The sequence below is a fragment of the Nomascus leucogenys genome, chromosome 18, assembly GCF_006542625.1.
Source record: "Nomascus leucogenys isolate Asia chromosome 18, Asia_NLE_v1, whole genome shotgun sequence".
Taxonomy (NCBI): domain Eukaryota; kingdom Metazoa; phylum Chordata; class Mammalia; order Primates; family Hylobatidae; genus Nomascus; species Nomascus leucogenys.
The window spans coordinates 3,454,187-3,481,003 of record NC_044398.1 but is presented as its reverse complement, the minus strand read 5'-3'; the positions used below and the strand labels follow the sequence as shown (position 1 = coordinate 3,481,003).

At 39.8% G+C, this 26,817-nt stretch overlaps 1 protein-coding gene across 7 annotated transcripts in view; it reads right to left on the bottom strand.

Annotated features, from left to right (window-relative positions):
* UBE3D (ubiquitin protein ligase E3D) overlaps positions 1 to 26,817 on the bottom strand; it is a 186,335-nt gene that overhangs the window by 9,004 nt on the left and 150,514 nt on the right. For 2 of the 7 annotated variants that reach the window (XM_030798155.1, XM_003258276.3), the window contains one exon: positions 8,017 to 8,587. The exons of 3 other annotated variants lie outside the window; for them this stretch is intronic. In XM_030798155.1, the coding sequence (XP_030654015.1) occupies positions 8,567 to 8,587 (21 nt within the window). In that variant the 3' untranslated portion in view covers positions 8,017 to 8,566. Of the gene's footprint in view, positions 1 to 8,016; positions 9,048 to 9,510; positions 9,629 to 26,817 lie in introns of those variants that run through there. 2 more of the 7 variants (XM_030798152.1, XM_030798154.1) reach the window with 2 other exon arrangements.

Genomic DNA, 26,817 nt, shown 5'->3' with positions numbered 1-26,817 from the left:
GGCACAATTCTGAGAAGGAAAATGCATGGGTAAATACGAATAGAAGGGAGTAGGACTGGTTCACCAGGGAAGATGCTTTGCCTTGTTCTCCTGAGAACCAGTGACACTGAACAGAAAGATTCCTGGTACTTTTGGAAATTATATAAAAAGTAAATTGAACTTTAGTCCGGAGGGCATCCCTGTCTGATGCCTGGTCAGAAACTTCTGTACTGGATTCCTTTCCTCACTTAAAGATTTTTGCAAAAGCTTTTCTGCTTGCAAGAGAAGATTCTGAAAAAGATCTCATTTAAAAATATCTGTACGAAAATGCCTAGAATGGGTTGTCACGTCCCTTGTTAGAGCAAAGCTGACTGGAGATGGAAAACTATGTATTCCGTTGTGTCTTTAATGGCCTTCACAAATAATTAAAAGTAAAATAGAAAAAAAAAGCACTGACAAAGCTATTTGGTCAAGACACTTTTTGGCAGGTTTTTGGAACCGGGAAACCTCTTCTTGTTTTGCAACAAAAGGTCTTTTCTTCTCCTCAACCTACCTTGTGTTCTGCAACCAGATTGGTTTTTTTAGTGCATCACTTTTATGTTATTCTCCTGCTTAAAACTTCAGAAAATCAATTCCATAGGGGATGACAAGGAGGGGTAGCAGAGCAGCAAATTCATAGAATAATCACTGTATCTAAAATGCATTGCATACTGTGTGCCAGGTGCTGTTCTAAACATTATGCATGCATTAATCCATTTAATGCTCAAATAACCCCTATGAGACAAATGCAATTTTTTACCCCATTTTAAAGATGAGCTTTAATAACTTGCTCAAGATTGCACAGGTGGAATTTCAGCCCAGGCAGGCAGATTCTAGAACCCTCTCACTCTTAACTACCGCATCTACATTTTAGAGCTCAAAAAGCCCTCAAGGGTACAAAAATGTATATTTTCTGTTCATGTTATGCTTGAGCACTGAGAAGTCAGAAGGAAGGAGAATGTTCTGCAGGTTCATGATGGCATTCAAAGCTTTCCACAATCTAAGAAGAACTCTTTCCTATCTTATTCACAGTCCAATCTCAACTCCTCCGATCCAGCCAAATGTTCTTACTATTTCAAAGTTTCATTCTTCCAGAGTGTCTCATTCTTCCCATCTGTCCAAATCTTAATAATCACTTAAGGCCCACATAAAGTCTTGCCTTATCCAGACAAGGATGCCTTCTCTGTCCATTGGGAGGGCCCTCTTTGTACTCCACAACCGCTGGGGTCCACACCAGCAGTTTGATATCATCACTCACTGCTTTGCCGGTTTGTCTTGTGTGTTTTTTCTCACCTCCATTCTTAATTTTTCTTTCATACAAAGCAATCTCTAATGACTCATTTCAGGAACACTTTATGTCCGTGTAAGGAATACAACCACACTGGCAAAACCACAAGTGGTAGCCTTTGCTTACGTAAGGCAGTGGTCCTCAACCTTTTTGTCACCAGGGACTGGTTTTGTGGAAGACAATTTTTCCATGGACCTGTGGTGGAAGGGGGATGAAACTGTTCCACCTCAGATCACCAGCCATTGGTTAGGTTCTTATAAGGAGCACGCAACCTAGATCCCTCTCATATGCAGTTCAGAACAAGGTTCACCTCCTGTGGGAATCTAATGCCACCTGATCTGACAGGAGGCAGAGCTCAGGCAGTAATGCTTCCTCACCCTCCACTCACCTCCTGCTGTGTAGCCCAGTTTCTAATAGGCCACAGGCTGGTACCGGTCCATAGCCCGGGGGCTGGAGATTCCTGATGTAGAGAACATCCTTGGCTTGATGGAATAAAGGGAAAAAAGTAAACACAAGCATTGAAGCTTGTTCTTCTAAAATTGCCAGGAGCCATTGTCACGGGATTGCAAAGATACATAGGAAATGTGTTTTCTTTATCAAGTTCTCTTTGTTTCCTCTAGTGATTTTTAACCCACACATTTCTAACTTACTGGTGATTAGAAATTTAAAAAAATTTCAACTTAATTTTCTCATGATATCAACAATAAATATCTCTTGCCTGTGCTAGACAAAGTGTCTATGCTTGGCCACTATTTCGTTTTTTCTTGACATCATCACTTTTCAGATGGTATTGAATTGAAATGTGGAATTTTATTTCAATTCTTTTGTTACATTATGCACCTTATTTCAAGAATTTTTTAACATTGGCACTAAACAGAGTATGTATAATCAAATGAACAATTCAGAGAATTTATAGTGCCCTATATTGAGTTTATTATTCAAAATACCGTTATTTGGGCCTAGTGCGGTGGCTCATGCCTGTAATCTCAGCACTTTGGGAGGCTAAGGCGGGTGGACCACTTGAGGCCAGAAGTTCAAGACCAGCCTGGCCAACATGGTGAAACCCTGTCTCTACTAAAAATACCAAAAAAAAAAAAAAAAAACCTGGGTGTGGTGGCAGGTGCCTGTAGTCTACTTGGGAGGCTGAGGCAGGAGAATCACTCAAACCCAGGAGGCAGAGGCTACAGTGAGCTGAGATCATGCTACTGCTACTGCACTCCAGACTGGGCCACAGAGCGAGACTCTGTCTCGAAAAAAAAAAAAGGGGAGAGAGAGAAAAAACAAACCAACCCTGTATTTGGAGGAGACAGTAACAGTATTTTTTTTTTTTTCCCAGAAAGAATAGTGGGCTGGGTGTGGTGGCTCACACCTATAATCCCAGCACTTTGGGAGGCCGAGGCAGGCAGATCACTTGAGGTCAGGTGCTCGAGACCAGTCTGGCCAACATGGTGAAATCCCATCGCTACTAAAAATACAAAAATTAGCCGGGTGTGGTGGTGCACGCCTACAGTCCCAGCTACTCGGGAGGCTGAGGCAAGAGAATCCCTTGAACCCAGGAGATGGAGGTTGTGGTGAGCCAAGATGGCGCCACTGCACTCCATCCTGGGCAACAGAGCGATACTCCATCTCAAAAAAAAAAGAAAAGAAAGAAAAGAATATTGGATGGTATACTTTCTGAGTCTAATATGTACTACTATGGAACTTAAAACTAATGATGACTAATTTTGATACTTATATCACCATCCTATGAAGACAAAGTTTCAAGCGAAGGGGTCACATAGTGATCAATCCCTGAGTGTGGGTTCAGGAGAGGGACCACAGGAGTGATCAAAGCTGGCATTTCTGGCTCTTCTTCCTAGAAATGCTATTGCCTCGGAAGTGAGGAAGAGGGTGTGGGAAATGTAAGGGGAGATACAGGTCAGAGAGATGCTTTTCAGCAAAGACTGGTTCCCTTCACTGGTTTCCAGTGAAAAAAGAGAGAAGATTCCATTTTTTTGTGTGTGGGCACTTATAAAGTGCTTTGTATTTACAATTTCTTTCCCAATTTCAATCTGCAGAAAGCCTGCCATGTCCTTTTTAGGCTGGGAAGGGTACTGGGCAGAGGCTGACAAGCCCTGTTTTTCTTAAGTTTAGGAAGAGTTCAGCCAGAATCTCCATATAGGCAATCTACTGCTGCTACTGCTTGAAATTAAGTTAACCACTTACGGTGTTCATGATTTAGGTGTTTTTTTTTTTTAAAAGCAGATTTATTGAAATTTGCAACCAAAACACAAATAGAGTGTATACAAATTATGACAATAAAAATCATTTTCATCTTTTTTCTAAAACAAATATTAAAATAGAAAATAGTTTTAATCCATGAAATGTTAAAAAGGGATCAAATAAAAATATTGAAATATTTATAGAAAGAAACTAATCAGGCTGTGTATAATAGGGGAGAAAGGTGAATAAAGAAAATGTAGTCATCTGGTCAGCAGTTGTCATTCTGACCAGAAAAGCTGCCAAAGGTCCCAGGAAGGCCACTAAAAGACACGACTAGGACACAAATCCTGCACTCTGCTTATTGTACCTTGTAACCAAAGGATCCTAGAATAAGGGTGGCCTTGAAAATGGGTTTCATAATTTATATGTAATGGGATTGAGAACAAATTGATTTAGTTTATTCCAGAATGGAAATAGGGACATATTTTTAAAAGAATGGTAGTACAGTTTAGATGCTTTTTAAAATGTTGTTTTGAACAATCATGTGTTTGTCATTCTTCTTAAAACTGGAGAATTTACCTCTTATGACTGATTTCCATTAACTCCCTCTTACTTTTTCTCCCAGATGAAGTTTTGATGATGAGCTCTGATTCAGTAGATGAAATCTCAAATGTATCTTACAATGTAAAATGTATCATAAAAGGTAAAATGTATCTTAACACGTAAAAGCATCTTAAAATGTAAACAAGAGAAATGGTTACATTAAATCATATTGAGTGGTCTTGCGTATTTAAGATTTAAGAATGCGTAGAACCCTTAAATAAGCATCTAGTGGGACACACTCCTCTGATGGGTAACATTAATGGTGATTCTTCTCTAACTGTAGACTAAGACGTACCAATCATTCCTACATTCCTGAATAACAATGAAATGTGGATCTCAATTAATATTTGTTATACATTAGGCGCAAAAACAAATGTACAGGAACAGCAACGAGGCTGGCTTTATCATGCAAAAGGAAAACTATTTAACACTGTCAGCACTTTTTACAACAGTGGCTACTGAGCAGACTTAATTACCAAAAGGCCTGCACAAGGCCAGTTACATCAGCATGTCTGGGTCTAATCGGATTCTTTTTTCTGGTATCTATGGAATCAAACACGCTTTGCTAATATCGGTGGATCCTTGTTTCGTCAAGCTACTTTTGGCAAAATGATGCAAGGCTGCAGTTTGCATGTGATTTGTTGGCCTTTAACAATGCAGCTCTTGATGGAATTGAATTATTTTAACCATATATGGTACCATACAGTATACATACACTTTAAGCTCAATTGAGCCACCCCTGTCTGAAATAGCACCTAATCTTTCTTAACCCATCTTTGTCTTATTGTGCTTTGCAGAAATTATAGATAATAATTTTATGATAAAACATAGTACTTCTGTTTTTGTCTGCTTCCTCCATGAGAATGTAAGCTCGATGAGGGCAAGGACTTTGTCTTATTATCTCTATCTGCAGTACCTGTAACTATGCTTGAAATGAAGTAGATGTTCTAAAAGTCCTCACTGAATGAACAAACCTATATAGGTTTGCCAAAATGAGTGGCCGACAGAAGTTTTCAGCAGGGTCTATCCACTGTAATTTTACTGTAACTTTATACTAGATAAAAACAAGTTCACAGAACCACTTGTTTACAGCAGATTTTAGAGACACAAAAAAGGGACTAGAAATGTGGTGTTTTACTAAAAGGTCCTTGGTAACCAATGCATGTCTGCATTCTGTGGTATCCTTATCTAAGAATGCTACTGAATAGATTGTGGAATTATACTCACAAGACAGAGGGGGCTAATGTAGAACAACTTCCAAGGGTCAACATTAATATTGTACAGCCTGCTTCAATTCTGTCTAACCCTCCCAGCATGGTTTATAATGAAATTTAAATGTCTTTAATGCTATCCCTGTGTCTCTTTGTTTCTGTGCATGCGTCTCATACACACCAATTCACCCACCCACAGCAACAAAAAGATAGAAAGGGCCATTTCCCTTTTCCCTTCATGCCCTATAGCCCCAAAGTAGACTCTCACAGGTACAGACATGTCACCCCTCAGACCTACCCAGTGACTAGATGTAAATAACTCACTTTGAGCACTGGCTCAGCTGTGCTGGCCCTCCCTTCCCAACTGTGGAAGATCCAGTGGAGACCTGTTGAGCTTGGGAACTTCACCATGACAAGATTTATGTGATTCATGACAGATGCAATTTAAAGCACAGTAACTATAGTGTCGCCAGAAACCTGCCCTTTATGTGCACGTGTGTGTTGCATGACCTCCTCTTACATCTGTCCCTCAGAGCTTCTCATGGTCATGGTCATTCCACCTCCACTCCCCACACTGTGCCATCAGAAAGAAGGCTGGCTTGGTTCCTCCTAAGGCCCAAGGAAGAGGTGAGATGAGGGTGTCTCACTACATTTGACTCAACTTGATTTTATTAGGGAGGCAAGGTTAGTAAATTAGTTGGGTTTTTTTGAGCAGTACAGTTATCTGTGCAATCACAAGCACCTTTAGGATCTAAATCATAAACATATATTAGTATGATAGTATAGCCACTGCTTTTTTCCAGAGGGAGAAAAACTATCTCAGAAGAAAATTCTTTTTTATGCACAGGCCAAACTCTGCTTCATCTAATTTATTCCAATTTCCAACATTAGACCAATACAAACTGAACTCTAAGAAACAGTCACACATAAAGGTATTCACCACTAATGTACTCATTTGGGAAAAAAAAAATAGTATACTAAGCTTAGGCTACATGCCAGAAGAAGATTCAGATTTTGTAATGATCTGTCATGGGCAATACACAACTCCATAGACAGTCACCAAATCTTGTTTCTCAGGCCATATCTTCTACAGCACTGGTTCTCAGCTGGAGCTAATTTTGTCAATCACAACAATATCTACAGACATTTTTGGTCAACACAACTGGAGTGGAGGAGGGGGCTGTGCTAATGGAATCTAGTGGGTAGAGGTCAGGGATGTTGCTAAACATCCTTCAATGCAGAGAGCAGTCTCCCACAAAAAAGAATTATCCAGACAAAGATATAAACAGTATTGAGGCTGAGGAACCCTGCTGTGTACTGACAGATAGGAATCTAAAGCATGGAAAGTCAGCATGACGTTTGGGAGTCTAGTAGCTTAAGTGAAGCCAAACTAATTCTCTTCTGTGGCTGTGAGTCTTGGATGTATCACTAAGGACTTCAACGTTTCAAACTGTGCTTAATAAAATGACTGTGCAGGATCAACAGTTGGGTATTATTCCTATGTCAGTCTACAAGTTACAGAATTAGGGGCACCATACCACTGCTCTGCTAGTAAGACAAGTGTTTTGGTTGCACCGCCAGGAAGAAGAAATCATGAAAAGTTCACCCAATCATAAAATGCCAAGTGATACCTGTGTTAAGAATGTTAGAGGCCGGGCGTAGTGGCTCACGCCTGTAATCCGAGCACTTTAGAAGGCTGAGGTGGGTGGATCACCTGAGGTCACGAGTTCGAGACCAGCCTGGCCAATATGGCGAAACCCTGTCTCTACTAAAAATACAAAAAATTAGCCAGGCATGATGGTGGGTGCCTGTAATCCCAGCTACTCGGGAGCCTGCGGCAGGCAAATTGCTTGAACCCCAGAGGCGGAGGCTGCAGTGAGCCGAGATCTCCAGCTGGGCAACGAAAGCTAAACTCCATTTCAAAAAAAAAAAAAAGTTAGAAATTTTTTTTTTTTTTTTTTTTTTTTTTTTTTTGAGACGGAGTCTCGCTTTTTCACCCAGGCTGGAGTGCAGTGGCGCGATCTCGGCTCACTGCAGGCTCCGCCCCCCCAGGGTTCACGCCACTCTCCTGCCTCAGCCTCCCGCGTAGCTGGGACTACAGGCGCCTGCCACCTCGCCCAGCTAATTTTTTGTATTTTTAGTAGAGACGGGGTTTCACCGTGTTAGCCAGGATGGTCTCGATCTCCTGACCTCGTGATCCGCCCGCCTCGGCCTCCCAAAGTGCTGGAATTACAGGCGTGAGCCACCGTGCCCAGCCAGAAAATTTGCGGATAGAAAACTCAGGGTTTTTGAGGCAAGATGTATCAGGTGGTCTGTGGAGATTAATGCCAATTGAGCAGCAAGGATATTCGCAAATCCAGAGACTGTCCTTCTGATCCTGGAGCAGAAAAGGAGGATGTCAGAGAGGGATGGCTCAGATCTTGGGCAGAGGAGATGGACCTGCCTAGCTCCAGTCCCAGCTTTGATCCTAGCTGTGTGATTCTAGGCAAGTCTCAAACGTTCCCTGTGAAATTAGGAGCTAGCCTGTACTCTGTGGGATTCCCTGTAGCTCTATCCTTCTCACTGAAAGGTTTCCTCACCGCTTGTGCTGGTACACAAAGAATAGAACAACTCTGTAACAGGATGCTAGTAAGGTATATTTATTAATTTGCAATAATGTATCGTAAAGGAAATAACAAAAGAAACACATGCAGATTTGCATAAATGGGAAATCCTTTAATTTGATAATCATTCATTCAACAAACATCTACTGAGCATCTCCTCTGAATAAAGTATAAAATGTTTTCTATTTTTCTTTTTTAAACTTTGTTTTAAATGATCCTGAGAAACTCTTTAAAAGTTTATTTCCTAGGATTTATAGCAGTTAACATTCAGTTCCACCAGTAAAATTCCTCACTGGATTCCACACAGGACAGATGGGTCTCCATTAGCTAATAACCTTCCAGGTGGTGCTGGCACATATGTGAATATTCCTCTCTGTGGGAAATAGAGATGTAACTTCTATACTTGCCTCAACCTGCTACTACGACTTTCTTCACAGTCCTGGGTTTTCAAAGATCTAAAGTTAACTCTTCTCTTAGAGAATATATGCAAACAAGTAAACTTAGAACTTCAGTGCAATGCTCTTAGCCCATAGCTCTGCTTCTTGTCTTTGTAATTGATGCCTCCTGAGCTGACTGCTGGCCTCAGTGTGCTCCTGCTTGAGAGCTGTCTGCCGGGGGAGGAGAATGCCCAGCTCTAATAGTTACATCTTCAAAAAGGCCACCTGGAGAAGGAAGAAAAACCCACAATGCTTTACTTCTATAATATGACAAAATGGCTGCATGTACATCAAATCAGAATCAGGTAAGTCTGGTCAATAAGACCATACGCTGATTTAAACAGAAAAATGACTCTTAGTGGATCTAGACATTGTATTTTACAGCAGGAGCCAATTAGTCTTTTTTTTTTTAATGAACCATACAGTAATTAAGATGATTCACATGCATTTTAAAGGAGAAAAATAGAGTTTTAATTGAAACTAAAGTTATATTGCTATGACGTAATCCAGTCCTTGTTCCCATTGGTTCACAACTATTGTTTTGGACCTTCCATATTTAGAATTCTGAGTCTCATTCCTAGGCGATTCCAGGTCCTCATCCCTGTAGGTAATTATACCAGTCTCTCCTAGGTCATCGTGATACTTTCACTTATATTGGTTGGTCAGCAGCAATTCATCTTAAAACCTAGAGTTAAAAAAAATTAATTCACACAGTCTTATGTACAAAATATTTTCAGACTATGTAATGAGGCCTAGATGAAATGCATCTAATTTCCCAATAGTTTTGAAAACAGAAACAAACATAACAAAGTCAATCATAAACGTTTAGAAAGGTTTAGTTCGGGGTGACAATAAATTGGGAACTGTGCCAATATGAGGAAGAGAGTCAAGTATCGAGCAGAGATAGATCTGAAGTATGGGAGGCTTGGGAAGCTCGTATTAGGTGTGAGCAACAGAAGTAAAAACATTCTACTCTTGGGGAAGTATGGGACATCTGTCAATAGCATCAGGAAATTTTGTCCTTAAGTCCCCGAATGCAGTAAAAAGAGGTGTGTATTTAACTATCTCTGTTAAAAGAAAAGGGAAAGGGAGGGTCACACAGGGCAGAAGGCATCTGCTTTATGCTGAGTAATTCAGAAGGATGTTACCCTTCATAGGGTGCTGGTGAGAAAGGCACCTGCTGAGTTTCCATATCAACTTCCTGCTGAGTTTCTCTATCAAGAGAACACCAAATTGGAAGGAGCAGCAGAGAAGAAAGGTTGATTCCTAAACAAAATGTAAACACGGATAATTGATGCAAACCTCAAGAGCTTACTGTGAAGCTCAAATGAGATCATTGTTAGTTCAAGCTGCACCATTTTGTAAGCCTCGCCCCCGCCCCTGCCCCCCCACCATTTCACAGTCCCTGGTCAAAGTGAAACGTTCCATGGGGGTTCGGACCATGAGAAACATCCTGCCCAACCACCTGACTTTCTTATCATACCCTGCCAGGCAAAGGCCCAACTGAAGGAACATCCCTATCATATCTTGCTGGACAAAGGCCCAAGGAACATCCTATGACATCCCACTGGAGAAAGGGCCAAACTGCCTGATCATAGGGACATCTTATCAGTATCCTGCCTGGTGGCAAGCCACACTGCCCAGACCCCTCCCATCCATACCTATAAGTACCCCAGCCTGTAAGCAGCAGTGGGCTCTGGCTGGCATTAACTGGTCCCCCACCTCTGCAGGTCTTGTGCTGGACATAAAACCTGCATTTCTGTAGAGCCGCCAACTCTCTCTGTCTTTAACCCTCACCTTCCCTTCAAAACCTAATAATAATGATTAGGAAAATCCATGTGTTTCCCCTGTCTCTCAGCTGACAAGAGATATTAGAAGCCTGTGAATATACCAGATGAGAAGAGAGGCCAGTAGAGCCTGTTATAACAGACAGAGGAAGGAAGGCCAGAAGTCATTGAGTCTGACTTAGGGCTCACTGTGGGCAGCATCCCTGGCAGGCGACATTCTGCTTCTACATAGACAGTTTACAGGAGCAGGAAGCTTACAACTGTACAAAGAAGACAATGACGCTGCTTATCTTCAAACAGAAAGACAATGGAAGAAAACCATTTACCTCTTTTGTAATTCTGAAAATTGCTATGTCATGGCGTATTCCAACCAGGAAATACTTAGCATAAGGATAACACTGATAAATGACATTACGAAAATGGTTAAGAGGCCGGCACAGTGGCTCACAGTGGCCTGTAATCCCAGCACTTTGCGAGGCCAAGGCAGGCAGATGGCTTGAGGTTAGGAGTTTGAGAACAGCCTGCCAATATGGTAAAACCCTGTCTCTACTAAAAATACAAAAATTAGCCAGGCGTGGTGGCAGGTACCTGTAACCCCTGCTACTTGGGAGGCTGAGGCATGAGACTCACTTGAACCCATGTGGCAGAGGTTGCAGTGAGCCAAGATCACGCTACTGCACTCCAGCCTGGCTGACAGATGGAGAGTCTGTCTCAAAAAGAAGAAAAAAAGAAAATGGTTAAGAATTTTAGCTATACAGAATAGTGACTTTCAACTTGAGGTGATTTTGTGTACTGACGGGCGTTTGGCAGTATCTGGAGACATTTTCAGTTGTCAACGTAACTGGGAGGGGGTGCTACTGGCATCCAGTGGACAGAGGCCAGGGACGTTCTCCTACAATGTAGAGAGCCCCTAAAACAAAGAATTATCAGCTAGCCCCATTCAGCCTTTCCTCATCCACAAAATGGGAATTCTAACAGGATGTACATGAAATTTGTAAAACACTTTATTAAGCCTACTTTGATTTTTTCCATCCACAGCACAGTCCTATGGTTTAGTAAAGCAGGCATTTGAAACTTTGTTTTACATATGAAGAAACAGAAGCTCAGAAAACTTATGAAACTTGCTCAGGTAGCAAAGCTGTTAGGTGACAATGGTGGGCTTAGAAAGAAATCGATTTCTAATCCATGCTTTTCCCACTATAACTTCACAGATGAATGACAGCAAACTACAGAGGCTTAGAGACTTCCAATCTTTGGTATTGCCTCAACTATCAAAAGATTTCTTTTGCATGCCTGCGAATATGAACCGAAGATGAGGAACAACTACAAAAGAGGCTGAGCTGATTAAATTAAACAATGCAAAATGGACCCTCCCAGTGAAAAAGAAAAAGTTTAAAATTTGGCTTAATGTCTTCTTTTCATCTGGTTTTTATAGTTTCATTTGCCGAGCACATTATGTATTTTTAAAGACAACATGAAACTGCAATCATCCTTGGGAACAGGTACTATACAATGCATTTTATTCCTTACATTTAAAACACTGTGAGTTAACATATTTCAAATGCTGATTTTGTGTTCCCTACCATTTCCCCATGACAAGAAAAATTACTTCCCCTAACTGCCATTTATTTTAAGAGAGGATAATTTTATTTTGTTCCACTACACTGAGAAAGATCTCTGAATTTCATCTTTTTAGTTTTATTCCCCAAAGTAAAAGTTTTAAAGCTTCTCAGAGCATATGACTATAGCTGCAGCTTAAAGTTTTGTTGGTTGTTATATTTCCGGAATATAGTTACGAAGTATAAATAATTATTTTAAAAAACAAAAAACAACCCTTTCCTGTCGGTTATAAGATTTGACTTAGTTCTGTACAACTGAATAGTGACACTTGGAAATGGAGAGAGGGACAGGATGTTAAGACATCTAAAAAATGATGTCTCTGCTTTGAGTAATCTCTAAAAACAGTCTTCTTAAACCACAATAAACATGGCCAGGTTGATGTATCATTGACCAAATGTAAGTTTGGGATGCATTAATACATTTGTGTGACACGTTAAACATTTTTTAATGTTATTTTACCCTAGATAACAAATTTATAATAACTGATTTCTCAACATTGATTTAGAATTTCTTTTCCTCTGTTTTGTTTTTTCTTTTTTTTTTGAGAGGGAGTCTTGCTCTGTTGCCCAGGCTGGAGTGCAGTGGCCTGATCTTGGCTCAGCAACCTCTGCCTCCTGGGTTCAAGCAATTCTCCTGCCTCAGCCTCCTGAGTAGCTGGGATTACAGGTGCATGCCACCACACCAGCTAATTTTTGTATTTTTAGTAGAGATGGGGTTTCATCATGTCGGTCAGGATGGTCTCGAACTCCTGACCTCGTGATCCACCCGCCTCAGCCTCCCAAAGTGCTGGGATTACAGGCATGAGCCACTCTGCCTGGCCTTAGAATTTCAATCACTAAAAAGACATATTATCAAGGCTGGCTACATAGAAAGGCTTTAGAAAGGACTCTTTACACTAAGTAGACAGACACAAATGTTCCTTTTAAAAAGGACATTGTTGACTTAAAAAAAAAAACACAAAACTTTCCTTTAGATATGTATTTTTGTCCAGTGCATGTTCAAAGTTATGATCTAAAACAGGCCGTTTTTATGGTGGAAAAGGAAAAGGACAAGGAAAGTTTATGCCCTTATATTATAAAATCCAACTTCTTGGCCAGGCGCGGTGGCTCACACCTGTAATCCCAGCACTTTGGGAGGCTGAGGTGGGTGGATCACCTGAGGTCAGGAGTTCGAGACCAGCCTGGCCAACATGGTGAAACCCCCTCTCTACTAAAAACACAAAAATTAGATGGGTACGGTGGTGGGTGCCTGTAATCCCAGCTACTTGGGAGACTGAGGCAGGAGAATCGTGTGAACCCAGGAGGCAGAGGTTGCAGTGAGCTGAGATCCCACCACTGAACTCCACAGCCTGGGTGACAGAGTGAGACTCCATCTCAAAAATAAATAAACTAATTAATTAAATAAAATAAAATCTAGTTTCCAAGATCCAAATTTCCTTTACAAAACATACAATATAAATGTAAAAACAAAAATAAAATGAAAAACTACAACTTTTTCTAGCAGCTAGCAAATACACTTGATGTCTTAAAATAATATTGGGATTAGGTAGTTTTTACTAACTTACTAATTTGGCATTAATCGCGTCCATGTTGAGGATACCCTAGAATCAACTTTTTGTGTTGGATAAATACTAAAAGATATTCCTCTCAAAAGCAACTATCATCAGAGTGAACAGGCATCCTACAGAATGGGAGAAAATTCTTGCAATCTATCCATCTGACAAAGGACTAATATCCAGAATCTATAAAGAACTGAAACAAATTTACAAGAAAACAAACAACCCCATCAAAAAGTGGGCGCAGGATATGAATAGACACTTCTCAAAAGAAGACACTGATGCAGCCAACAAACATATGAGAAAAAGCTCATCATCACTGGTCATTAGAGAAATGCAAATCAAAACCACAATGAGATATCATCAAATGCCAGTTAGAATGGTGATCATTAAAAAGTCAGGAAACAACAGATGCTGGAGAGGATGTGGAGAAATAGGAATGCTTTTACACTGTTGGTGGGAGTGTAAATTAGTTCAACCATTGTGGAAGACAGAATGGTGATTCCTCAAGGATCTAGAACTAGAAATATCATTTGACCCAGCAATCCCATTACTGGGTATATACCCAAAGGACTATAAATCATTCTACTATAAAGATACACGCACACGTGTGTTTATCGCAGCACTGTTCACAATAGCAAAGACTTGGAACCAACCCAAATGCCCACTGATGACAGACTGAATAAAGAAAATGTGGCACATATACACCATGGAATACTATGCAGCCATAAAAAGGATGAGTTCATGTCCTTTGCAGGGACATGGATGAAGCTGGAAATCATTATTCTCAGCAAATTAACACAAGAACAGAAAACCAAACACTGCATGTTCTCACTCATAAGTGGGAGCTGAACAATGAGAACACATGGACACAGGGAGAGGAAGATCACACACTGGGGCCTGTTGGGCGGTGAGGGGCTAGGGGAGGGATAGCATTAGGAGAAATACCTAATGTAGGTGATGGGATGATGGGTGCAGCAAACCACCATGGCACATGTATACCTATGTAACAAAACTGCACGTTCTGCACATGTACCCCAGAACTTAAAGTATCATAAAAAAAATTTTTTTTAAAGATATTTCTCTCTCCGGGCTGGGAGGCTAGCTTCATTCATTCAATCGTTAATTATCGCCTATGTGACACTGATTGTTCCAGCCACAGAGCACACTGAGAAGGAATTTCCGCCTCCTGCTAAAATGAGAGCGGGAGAGGAAGTCAAGGAATTAGGTGATTCCAATAAGGTGGAGTAAATTTAAGATGGACCTTAACACCTGCTGGGAGAAACAAGACTATTTTTGCATTATGAAAGCAAGAGAGCCTCCTGAGACACTACCCAAGAGGAGGCAAAGAGAGCCATAAACCCCAGCATGGCACGGAGTTTGGCACACACTTGATCCCCCTAGGATGCTGGCCTGCTAAATGAATGACTGGCAAAAAGGAAGGACCAAACAAAACACCAAAAATGTGAGAAGCAGTCCAATGAGGAAGAAGATCCTGTCCCTCCAAATTGGCAACAATTATGTGTGTAAGGGACAGAAACAATAGACTAAGGGAACATCAGTGTAGCCTTCCAACCCCGGACTTTCTGCACACATTCCGTAAGAACTTTTAAAAGGTAGAGAGAAAAAAAGATGGGTATCCGTAAATTAAACTTTCACCCTGTATTTGCTTTAAGCCATGAGGCACTATGAAAATTTACATTTAACTAAAAAGCTTGTTGATTTAAAAAGTTAGGCTGAGCCTTGTTATGTCTTCCAGCAGACATCTAGGTAGAAGGCCCACAGTCCACTTACAGGATGAGAAGTACTTTAAGAGATGTGTATGTGGCAGAGGGAAGAGGACTACTGGTGCCTTTTCATTTCTAGATGGGGCTGAAATCAAGGACCACTATAGCAGTTACTGGATCTTCATCCTATTCTTCAACAAAAGCAAGTAAGTCCTAGATGTGAACTTCTCACTTCTTTTAGAATAACTGGACTACGGACAGTATTGTTGGCATTGGATGGTGCTATTGTAACACTGTAGTGAACAAGCAGTTCTGATGCTCCCAGTCATATAAAACAAATCTAGTAACTTTACTAATGAGAGCAAACCGATGGGGCCGACATTGATATAGCAGTCTTCTGATATTACATAAAAATATATTGCCTCTGAAGCACGAAACATTTGTAAGGAAATAATTCTAGGATACCAATATGGGTGGGTGTCAAAACACAAGATATAAAATGGTGCTACCTCAATACATGCATACACACTCACAAATCAAAAAGTCCCTTTAATTTCTCCTTCCTATGGAATATCTGCAGGAAGGAACCTGCAGAAGGGAACAGTGGCACTGCTGCAGCTTTGGCCTAGAGTGGTGTTTTGAAAATCAACACTGTGCTGCCCTATTGGCGACATGCCTCTGACCAAGCAAGTTTATTCAGAAACAGAGTTTCTAGAGCTCAGAAATAAAGTGCTTTTCTATAGTATCAATTGAAATATTTTCAATTGCTTAAGGAGAGGTGACTTTAGCAGCAAAACCATTTTAATATATCATATTTAAAGGAAACCATGCCCACTCTTACATTAAGGTTAAGAAGCATGGCTGGTGAAGAAATGGTATGCTTACAATATCACTACAACTAGAAATCCCAGGAGGGGCATGAACCCCTATATTGTGGAACAAAATAGATTTCCACAGATGAATGGGTTCTGTCATTTAAATACATTTAGTTCAGTGGCAATTTTTAAATTCCTATTTTAGCTGTAAATATTAATTCTTTTAACAGACATGCAACCAAGAAGAACACTTGCTTCATGCAGACAACATGCTTTCTGACCCACTGCGAAGGAAAGAGGAGGAAATAGCTTGTAAGGTTGCGACTGTGGATCCCACTAGTTATCAGTCGAGAAGTGTCATGGAAACACTACGCAGGCAGTATTGAGATACTTAACGAGTGGCCCTGAGGCCAGGGCTACTTGTGCATGAGGGAATAATTCTACCCAGTAGGAAGAATGGCAAAAGGTGACCTAACACATTTTTTAAGAGGAAGGGATAAGGAGGGTCATACCTGCCTTTGAAAACCATCCTGGACAATTTTATTTCACACCAGAAATAAAAAAGCCTTACTTCTATTGGTTGATATTCAACAAGTTCTTTACTGCAATTATTGAAACTTAGGGAAGTCGAGACTTATATTGCCTACCATAATTCCTGTTTAAATACGTGATTTATGATTATATGAATTATAGACAAACTTACAAAACACAGAAAGGTACACACAAAAAAGAAAAATTTTGTGGCTACATCACTTAGGGATAACTACTATTAACATTTTGGATATATATTTCTAGATTTTTATTTCTATTTTTCTGGACAATTCCATATAGCTGTTTTGTGAAATAGTGCTTCTAAAACTAAATGTAATATATATTGAGGTAATTTTCAAATAATATTATTCTAGGATATCTTTAATTGCTGCATTAGATTTTACTACACATCTGCATCACTTAAAAAAAAAAAAGAGTAAGTGCATAACGTATTTCACCAGAAAGCAAATCTGGGGAGTTTGGCAGGGGCACAGGGCTTGGGAGAGGGTGGTATTGACTGACAGTCCCAGGAAACACTTTCAAATAGTCCAGCCCAGTGCTTCTCAGGTGTTGTCTCTGGACCAACATTGCTGGCCTCATTTGAGAATGTGTTAAAAAGGCAAATTACTGTGCCCAGTCCAGACTTACTGAATCTAGGGGTAGGGCCTAGCAAGGGGTGTTTTAATAGGTTGTCCAGGTGATTCTGATGCTTGCTAGGTTTGAGAGCTGTTGATCTAGTCCAACCATTTTACATAGCTGAGCAAACCATCCTCGAGAAGGGAGTCGGATTAAAGTGACATAGCTAATTAGGCCAGGACTGAGACACAGGTCTTCTATCTCCTACTCTGGTGTCTTCATTTCTAGACCAGTGCAAACTCAAAGGTGCTGATTTGGGTGCCCAAAAATCTTTTCAAAAAACATCTTTTTCCTCTAGAAGACAATAAAATTGTCAAGGGAGAAAGAAACAAATTATATCCAGTCCTATTTCCCAATATTAATAGAGGAGCCTGGGCCCACTGTTGACAAAAGGAAAGCCAAGCCCTTTTTGTTCACGATGTAGAGACTGAAGGGGCCAATATCTCAAATTCAAATTGACCTATCATATAAAGTTAGTCTGTTAAAAGTTAAGTGAATGAATTTTCTGGGGGGTGGGAGTTAGCGGGGACAGCTTCTGATGTGCCCTGATGTGGCATATGACTAGACTGTGGCATATCACATATGACTGCATTCTTTTCTAAATCTAGTCACTCCACATGGGTCTCCAGCAAATTTATTTGGTTAGCTCAGGTAAAGAAAATGATCACAAATTTGGCTTCAAAATAAGCTACAGTACCACCACCAAAAGTTGGGAAAGAAACTGAGTCTTTCATACATTGCTGAGGAGGGGAATATAAGAGTAGAGCCATTCGAGAAAACAGTTTGGCAGTTTATTTTTAAAACTAAACATGTAATTACTACATGACCTAACAACTGCAAATTAGGAATCTGTCCCAGAGAAATAGAAGCTTATGTTCACATAATAATCTGTACACAAATGTTTAAGGCAGCATTATTTTAATAGCCAAAACCTGGAGTCAGCCCAGGTACAGCCACACCATGGAACACCGCTCAGCAATAAAACGCAGCCCACTATCAATACACACAACTCGGAAGAATCTCTAGGGAATTATGCTGAGTGAAAAAAAAACAATCTCAAAAGGTTACATACTGTATCATTCCATTTACATAACATTTTTGAATTGACAAAATTTTACAAGTCAAGGACAGAGCAATGATTGCAGGGGTTAAGGATGGTGGAGAGGGGAGAGAGGGTGTGATTATAAAAGTGCAACGGGAGGGATTCCTGTGTTGCTAGAACTGCTCAGTGTCTTGACTATGGTGGCAGATACACGAACATACACAGGTGATAACATTGTATAGAACTCAGTACACCTATCAACAGACTGTTTAAATTTTTCAATAGTTTGTATAAGCTCTTTAGTAAATGTTAATATGTTTTTGTGCGGTGAAGAAATTAAGTGCCAAGCATGGTACCATCTAACTAAATCCTTAATCCACTTGAATTAAATATCTAATTTAATTATACTCAAATTATAAGTGAAGACTCAAAGGTCAGAGAAGTTAGGTAACTTTTGATCATGGCTGTATGCTAGTAACAAGACTAAGGGTGCGAGTGGATCTTTGTCTCTGAGCTTCACATTCATTTCATCATAAAAGCTCCCTTCCATTTAATTATGGTGAGAGATAATTGCTATGGTAACTCTAATTGAAGAAGGAATCCATAATCCAGTTTTAAGCCAGATTTAGTAGCAGTTGAAATGATGCATGCATTTTTTTTTTTTTTTTTTTCAGAGATGAGGTCTCACTTTGTAGCCCAGGCTGGTCTCAAACTCCTGGCTTCAAGTGATCCTCACACCTCGGCCTCCCAAAGTGCTGGGATTAAGGGTGAGTCACCATGCCCAGCTAGCACCCCATTTTTTCGAGAAGAGAGTAGATTACTTCTTTTGGATTAGTGGTAAGGAGGAGAAAGAAGAGATAGAATGGCAAAGTAAATCCTACTCTTAAGAGAAAATAATTATTTGATTAGAGGAGGAAACTTCTGGCAGAGGAGGAGAGCCAACAGGATACATGACAAATTGGCCTGAAATCTTGGGAAGGAATTTTTGTTAAGTTTAGAAAGCTGGATATGTCATAGTAGCATAGTTTATCAGTTCAGTAAAAATGATTATGACTTGGAATAATTAAATAACAGGTAAGGTCTGGCAAGAAAGGAATCAAAATATAACCAGGTGCTCATTTTCTTTAGCCATTTACCACTCAGACATTCGTTTGAAAATATACTTAAGACATGCAAATTTTAAAAAGAAAAACATGCTGATATAGCCATTTAAGAATAAATACTATTTATTTCTTAAGTCTATTGTTTGGACTTGCTGGGAATAAAGAGGCGATCACAAAACAGTAATTACCCTGTTTGTTTTAAAGGAGGGGTAAGTAATGGCTTATGAGGAGTTTATAAACGGTCATACCACAGAGGGGAACAAGTTGAAAAGCTGAAGAGGATGCTATGTGATGTTTCACCAGAAGCCTTGGGTTTTTTACTTTTAGCCACATGGAAGGCAATGGGGGTTCTTTTATACAAAACTGTTCACTGAACTTTTCCAGGTCAAGGACAGTGTAGGGTATGGGACTAGAAAAAGGCTCTCAGCATTCAAAGCAGTAGATTCTCCATGAGAAGCTGGAAGTCTCAGGTGGCTACCAGGAAGGTGCAGAAAGGTGAATTCTAATTGATATGAAAGGATGCGAGAATTGGAGATAAAGTACAGTAAGTCCCCAGTTAATGTTGTTGATAGGTTTTTGGAAACTGTGACTTTAAGTGAAACGAAGCATAATGAATCAATTTTTTATCATCAAAGTTATAATGAAATGACATTGAAGGAAACAATATTATTCAAGGACCTGCCAAACGTCATTTTACTTAAAGTCACAGTTTCCAAGAACCTATCAACCACGTTAAACAAGGACTACTGTACATTACACAGACAGAAGTAAAAACAGATTAGTGTAAGAAGGCAGCAGTTTGTACACTGCTAGAGGTGGTGGGAGAGCAGGAAAATACAGGCTCTTGGGGGAGCAGAGATTGAATGCCTCCCTGATATTTACTAGCTGAATGACCTCTTGGAGCCTTAGCTCCCTCCAGTTCTGCCCACCAGTGGTTGTGGGGATTAGTAATAAAGGACATAAATGGCCTGGCAGGCCATGGCACAGATGAGGCCTTCAATAAATGGAAGAGCTTAATATTATTATATTAAACCTAAGTGTTTCTTTTAAATATTGCTGCAGATGCATATCTTTTGCTGTCTGCTGCTAATGAACAAATTCAAGTTAAATTGTTTATTTTTAAAGGAGAAGCATCAATGGCTAATTGTGTATATAAAATATCCAAGGCTTAAATAAGGCTTTTTTTTTCCTGTGTTACCCTAAGTAACAAAACATCTACCAGTGACAGTCACTGAAATTGCAGATATTGCATCTGAAGAAAAAAACTATAAACCTATAGCATTTTCAAATATAAGCATGTAGGTTGCTTAGTGTAAAATATCACCTGCTCCTTGAAAAATAACTTGAAGCCCAGAGGCCACTGACTGGATTGCGTAGGGGGCGTCTAAAGGTTTGTAATGGGCAGCACTCCTAGGGATTCAAACCAGCACATCCTGGAGTGCTGACGTAATCCACTCCTGAGAAATTCAACTCTGAATCCAGGATTAACGATTAAGCCATGGATCTTTAATATATGAAACTATTTGGCTGAATAGTCCTTTACAAATACAGGCACATCTCACTCATTCTGCTTTACTTTATTGTACTTTGCAGATACTGCATTTTTTACAAATTGAAGGTTTGCAGTAACCCTGCATTAAGCAAGTCTACTGGCCCCAATTTTTCCAACAACATGTGCTCACTTCATTTTTCTGCATCACATTTTGGTAATTCTCTCAATATTTTGAACTTTTCCATTAATATTATACCTGTTACGGTGATCTATGATCAGTGATCACTCATGTTACTATTGTAATTATTTTGGGGCACCACAAATCATGCCCATATATAGCCACAGACTTAATCGATCAATGTTGTCTGTTCTGTCTGCACCAATGACCAGCCATTACCCTGTCTTTCTCCCTCGCCTAGGGCCTCCCTAATCTCTCACACAAAACAATACTGAAATTAGGCCAATTAATACCCTACGGTGGCCTCTAAATGTTCAAGTTTCGGAAGGAAGAGCCACACATTTTTTACTTAAATCAAAAGCTAGAGAGAAAAATGTTGGGGGCAGGTTAGATCAGTGGATATTAATTTTTTCACTGCAACATACCAACAAACAAGGCCAGCAAGATACAGCTCCTTACTCAAGTCTAGTCACCCCAGCAGTCCTCCCTCCCTGTTCAAACGTCTGCTTTTGTTCTCTAATAAACCCTTAACAGTAACAATCTGTAGTGCACTTAACTGGTTTTTTTTTAGCTTATGAAAAATTTCAAATATTAATATATTCTCTAGTAAAGATATAACAAATCTACATATATTTATTACCTAGAAACAATGATTATGAGCTCACGGCCATTTGTTTCATCCAAATCCCTGCCACAGACCTCTTCTGAAGCAAATCCCAGTCCTATTACTTCACATATAACTCAGTATGTATCTTTAAAAGAGAAAGGCTACTATAAAAATAAAACCACAATGCCACGATCACATTTAAAATATCAATAATTCCTTAATATAACCAGATATCCTGTCAGTGACCAAATTTCCCTAACTAGCTCATATATTTTTTTTTTAACAGTTGGCGTTTGTTCAAATCAGAATCCAAATGTGGTCCTCATATTACAACTAATTAAGTCTTTTACATTGCTTTTAATTAATAGGTCCCTCTTCCTTCCCTTTTTCTCCATTTGCAGTTTGTGTTTCAAAGAAATCAGGCCTTTTGTTCTGCAGAGTTTTCCAAAGACTGAAATGTGACCACTTTTATGCTTTTAGTGTCCTTATGAATTCATGGATTTGAAATATATTTGATATGCTTTAATCCACTGCAGTCATTCTCACTGATACTCAAACCTGCCCATCTTTGTCAGTAAAAACCTCTTCAACTTAGAGCCTAAGTCCTTTTGACATGATCCTAGTAGTTTATAATAATTTGATTACTTTTTCCCTCACTTATGGTAAGACAGAACTCAGTCTTGTCTTGTACATTTCTTATCTCAGACATAGCATCAGCCATTTTCCCAAGAAACATGGTTCCTCTTAGTGGGGAATGGTATTTAGTCACCACATCTGGAGATTGCCTTACTGCTTACAAAGCACTTTGAACACTTAACCTCATGTATACACATAACACAAGCCACTCCCCTTCTGCAGGCCACTGCTTTCCCTTTTCAAAGTGCAGCAAGAAAACACCCTGCTTCAAGCGTCCTTGTATCCTATTTAGAAACAAGGTCCTAAACTACTCAGAGATGAATCTTTCTATCTCGTTAGCTAAGTAGGACAGGCTAGAAAATACTATCTTAAAACCATCTTAACAATCGAGTCACTTTATCGAACAAACTAAAACAAAAGAAAGTTCATGAGTCCCTCCCTTTTCCACTGTAATTAAAAGGAAACAGCTAAGCTTTATTATCAGAAAATAGGAATGGAAAAAAGGATCTTTCTAGATAGAGAACTTAATTCTTTTTAAACTAGGTAAAGACATTCCTGTATGGGTAAAAGAAAAATGGAGGGAGGAGTGAGAAATAACTGCTTCCAGAAAAAGGCTCACCACAAAACTCCCTTGAGTATGGAATTATAAAAGTGACTCACTGCCTTATGTGGAGATAGGTTCCTGCTGTTAATTTGCTTCTCAAAGCTGTGGAAGGGTAAGGTCGGGCTGTTGTGCGTAGGGGCTGTAAGCACTGGAAGGCTGTGCCACAGAAAATTAAAGTAGTTCTGCATACCTGTCTGGCTAATTGGGAGTATTTCTAACCTCTAAGGAAAATATTCCGTAAACTCACAGGATGTTTGGAAATGGAAACAAACAAACAAAATCCAGAAGGCATGTTTCACAGTGGTTTTTATAATTTAGATCAAATTTATTCAGATGGCCAAAGGTTTCTCAGTCCCTGAGTTTCCTGTAAAACTCAAACCAATTACGGGTAGTGGTGGGGGATGTAGGAAGGGAACCGGACTCCTACAATCAATGATAAAAAGCCTTAAAACAGATCCTTCACAAGAGAAGACACAGCACATGAAAAGGTGCTCATATCATTGGTCGTAAGGGAAATGCAAACGAAAATCATAATGAGATACCCAGAATAGTTAAATAAAAGATTGGCATCACCAAATGATGTCCATGATGAAGACACGGAACAGCCGGAGCTCTCAGACATGGTTGCTGGGAGTGTAAAATGGCACATGCACTTCGCAAAAGTGTTTAGCAGTTTATTAAAAGTTAAATATACATCTATCCTACAACCCAGCAATTCCATTCCTAGATATGTACCTGAGAGAGATGAAAACAGGTCCGCAAAAAGATTTTACCAGAATATTTACAGCAGCCTTATTCAAAATAGCCCCGAATAGGAAACAACGTAAGTGCCCATTAACAGGAGAACTGATTAACAAATTGTGGCATATTTATTCAATGAAATACTTTTCTGCAACAAAAAAGAATGAACTACTGATAAATGCAATAATAGGGATAAATTGCAAAAACATTATATTAAGTGGGAGGTCGAGACAAAAAAGAGTACATACAGTATGATTCAATTTATACGAAGTCCAAATATAGACAAAATGAATCTAAGATGATAGAAAATAGAGACAATGGTTTTCAAAGAGGAAGGATTAACTGCAAGACACCTGAAGGGAACTTTATGGGAAATGGATATGATCTAAATCTTCTTTTTGGATAATGGTTACATGGGTGTGTATTAGTGGTTCTCAACCAGGGGACATTTGGCAATGCGTGGAGACATTTTTGGCTGTCATAACTAGGGGAATGCTACTGGCATCTGGTAGGCAGACGCCCGGGATGAACAGGACAGCTCTCTACAATAAAAAAAATCCATCTTAAAATGTCAATAGTTGGGTACAATGTACACCATTTGGGTGACACTAATGGCTGGACTTCACCACTATACAATTCATCCTTGTAACCAAAAACCACTTGTACCCCTAGAGCTACTGAAATAAGAAAATAAGAAATAAAACAAAAAGAAACTCAGCAACACCTTTCCTAACTCCAAAATGTGGTTGAAGACTGGGGGAAAAATTTTCATATTTCAATCCTATGAGTCTGACTGCTCAATAAATGCATTACATATATAAACTGTGCTTCATACATGTTTATTAAAAAATACTAGGAGAAAGATGGATGGGGTATAGGACTTCTTGTCAACAACTCTCCTTTCAAATACACTCTTCCTTTCTTCCCTTCCTCCACTGCATAACTTACTCATGTACTATGCTACTCAAAACTTCCTGAAGGCCTCAGGGAGATATTTATACAGCCAGGGCACAAAGACAGTCCTGGGGTCATAAAGCAGTGTGGGAGTGGAGCAGGGCCTGGCTCACGCTGCAGGTGAGTCAGTACTGGTTTCCCAGGAAGCCTCAGCATTTCACTCACCCCTCTCTGTAGTGCCACACTTTTCCTGGCCCCATGGCTCTGTGCTCAATTAATGCAGTCTGAAGTTGTCACAGGGAGTGTGGCAAGTGAGCAGCTGGGTGAGGACTTCTGAAGGGGGGTTACCCCTGTCCCATAGGTCACAGTAACAAACTGGCAACAGACTTCTGTGGTTCTCTCTGAATCTAAGAGAACATTCCTGATACGAAGTTAAAAGTTGTTCTTAAGTGGAGAGAAAAATGGATCCAAAAATATGCCATGAACTAGTAGTTTAGAGTACAGGTACTATTAACTCTGATGTTTGCAGAAAACAAGTAGCTTACAAGTCAGGTTACTAAAGTTGAATTGCATAAACATTTTCTTTCTTGGGGGAATGTGAACTGTGTAACATTAGCCTTTCTGCCAGTGATTTTCAGGCCTTCCCTAATACTTAACAATGGTACCCAGAACATATTCTCTGCTAAGCCTGGAGGCAGCCCTGAGTCAGCTTTTCCCATTACCTGTACAGCTAAGCCGTTCAAGAGAGATATTATTCAGAAATGCCTCCAGAGGAGATGCTGCAGAGCTCCTTCAATATTCTGCCCGAGATAAGAATTTTTTCCTTAGGTTTAAATTAGCTGACTTGTAATATAAGCATTCACATCTGCTTTCTTTCCCTTTGTGCAAGGGTAGCTGCTTCAAATTTTGGGTGGGGCAAATTAGAACTCTCAGGTTGGAAAAACTGCTCACAAAAACTTCATCACTTACTCACTCTTACAAGCTTCAAGTTTTGTACTTGTCTGTCACCTTCATGTTGATTCTCTGGGATTCGAGGTCTATGAGCAATGAAGCCCATTAGCTAAATTCTTTTGGAAACCTGACAACATCGCACTGTGCAGTTGTTCCTGTGGGCACATCTGCTGCACAGTAGGGGAATGAAATTAGATGCGATCCTTCCCCTACCTCCCAACTTCACTGTTTAAAATGGCACTGAGTTTTAGAAGTGATCTTGGGGGACAAGAAAGGCACCCTTGCACTTTGGTCACTACCCTCAACATGTTCAAATGCTCCAGCTTTATGTTCATCATCGATTGAACACTTGAATTTGTGATTCCCGAAAGCTACTTCTTAGACTGGGATTCAAGAAAAGAGGAAAAGCACTGGTGATTTTAAATTCCCACACTTTGCCTGTGACACAGTCCACACACACACACACACTGAGAAGGGAACCAAATGCCTCTTCTTGACGACACTTTGTGCTTTAGATTTCCCAATAAAACCCTTGCGTATCCACTCCTGCCTGCAAAAGGACCATTCATGTGGAAGCACAACATCTTATCTAAATCTCTGTATCTCTCTCTCTGAGGTCTTGTACACGGAAGGTTTTCAGTAAATATTTGTTGCCTGGAATGAATGATTGGATTAATTAATTATATAACTAGAATCTAGGTCTATTACTTTTCTGCATCAACATCAGAGAAAATAACCTTTTATAGGATGGAGCTGAAAAGAGACTAGGAGATTTGTTATTTTCAACCCCAGTACTCTATTACTTCCACATTACTTGGCAAAACATCCTGCCCAGAAAATGATCTGCTCTTTAAAACTTTGCTCAGAGCTCTCCTCTGTACTGCCTCACAAGCCTCAAAGTTGAGACCAAGGTGCCACAGCCCTCACTGCTCTCCTGGTTCTGCAGAGATGGCTGTCACAGAGCAGCGTCCCAGAGATTCCATGATGATTTCCTTTTTTTTTTTTTTCTTTCACAAAAGCTGTTGGGGTAACATTGCAAGAGTCCAAGAATTAGAATTAGGTGATAAATTTTCAAGTTGAAAACATAAAAATAAACTCAATTGGCAAGTGATTTAAAATGTAGGAATTAGGCAGGTGGTGACACTGACAATGTGAAGATTGTTCTGAGTGTTATTCCGAACACTGCAGTATAGTTTGGATCTTAACAATCACTGTGGCTCACCAATTTTTCAAATGTTTACTTTCCATGCATATTTTGTGTCATCCTAGTCTGTTTAACTCAAAAGATCTAATCCCACCAGATCACCTATAATTAGAGAGTGATGATGCATTCTTAGAAGACAAATATAGACACCACAGAGGTGATGCATCAGCAGTCTAAAAATAATTAATGCTTATCCTCACAAGGCAAGCTACACCAAGACACTTGGGAACAGTTCACTATAGCCATAATGTCACAGGATGGCGAAATCATTTTTCTTATCTGCAGAAGTAGGTCACAGCAAGGACATTTTGGCAAAAACAAAAACAAAAACA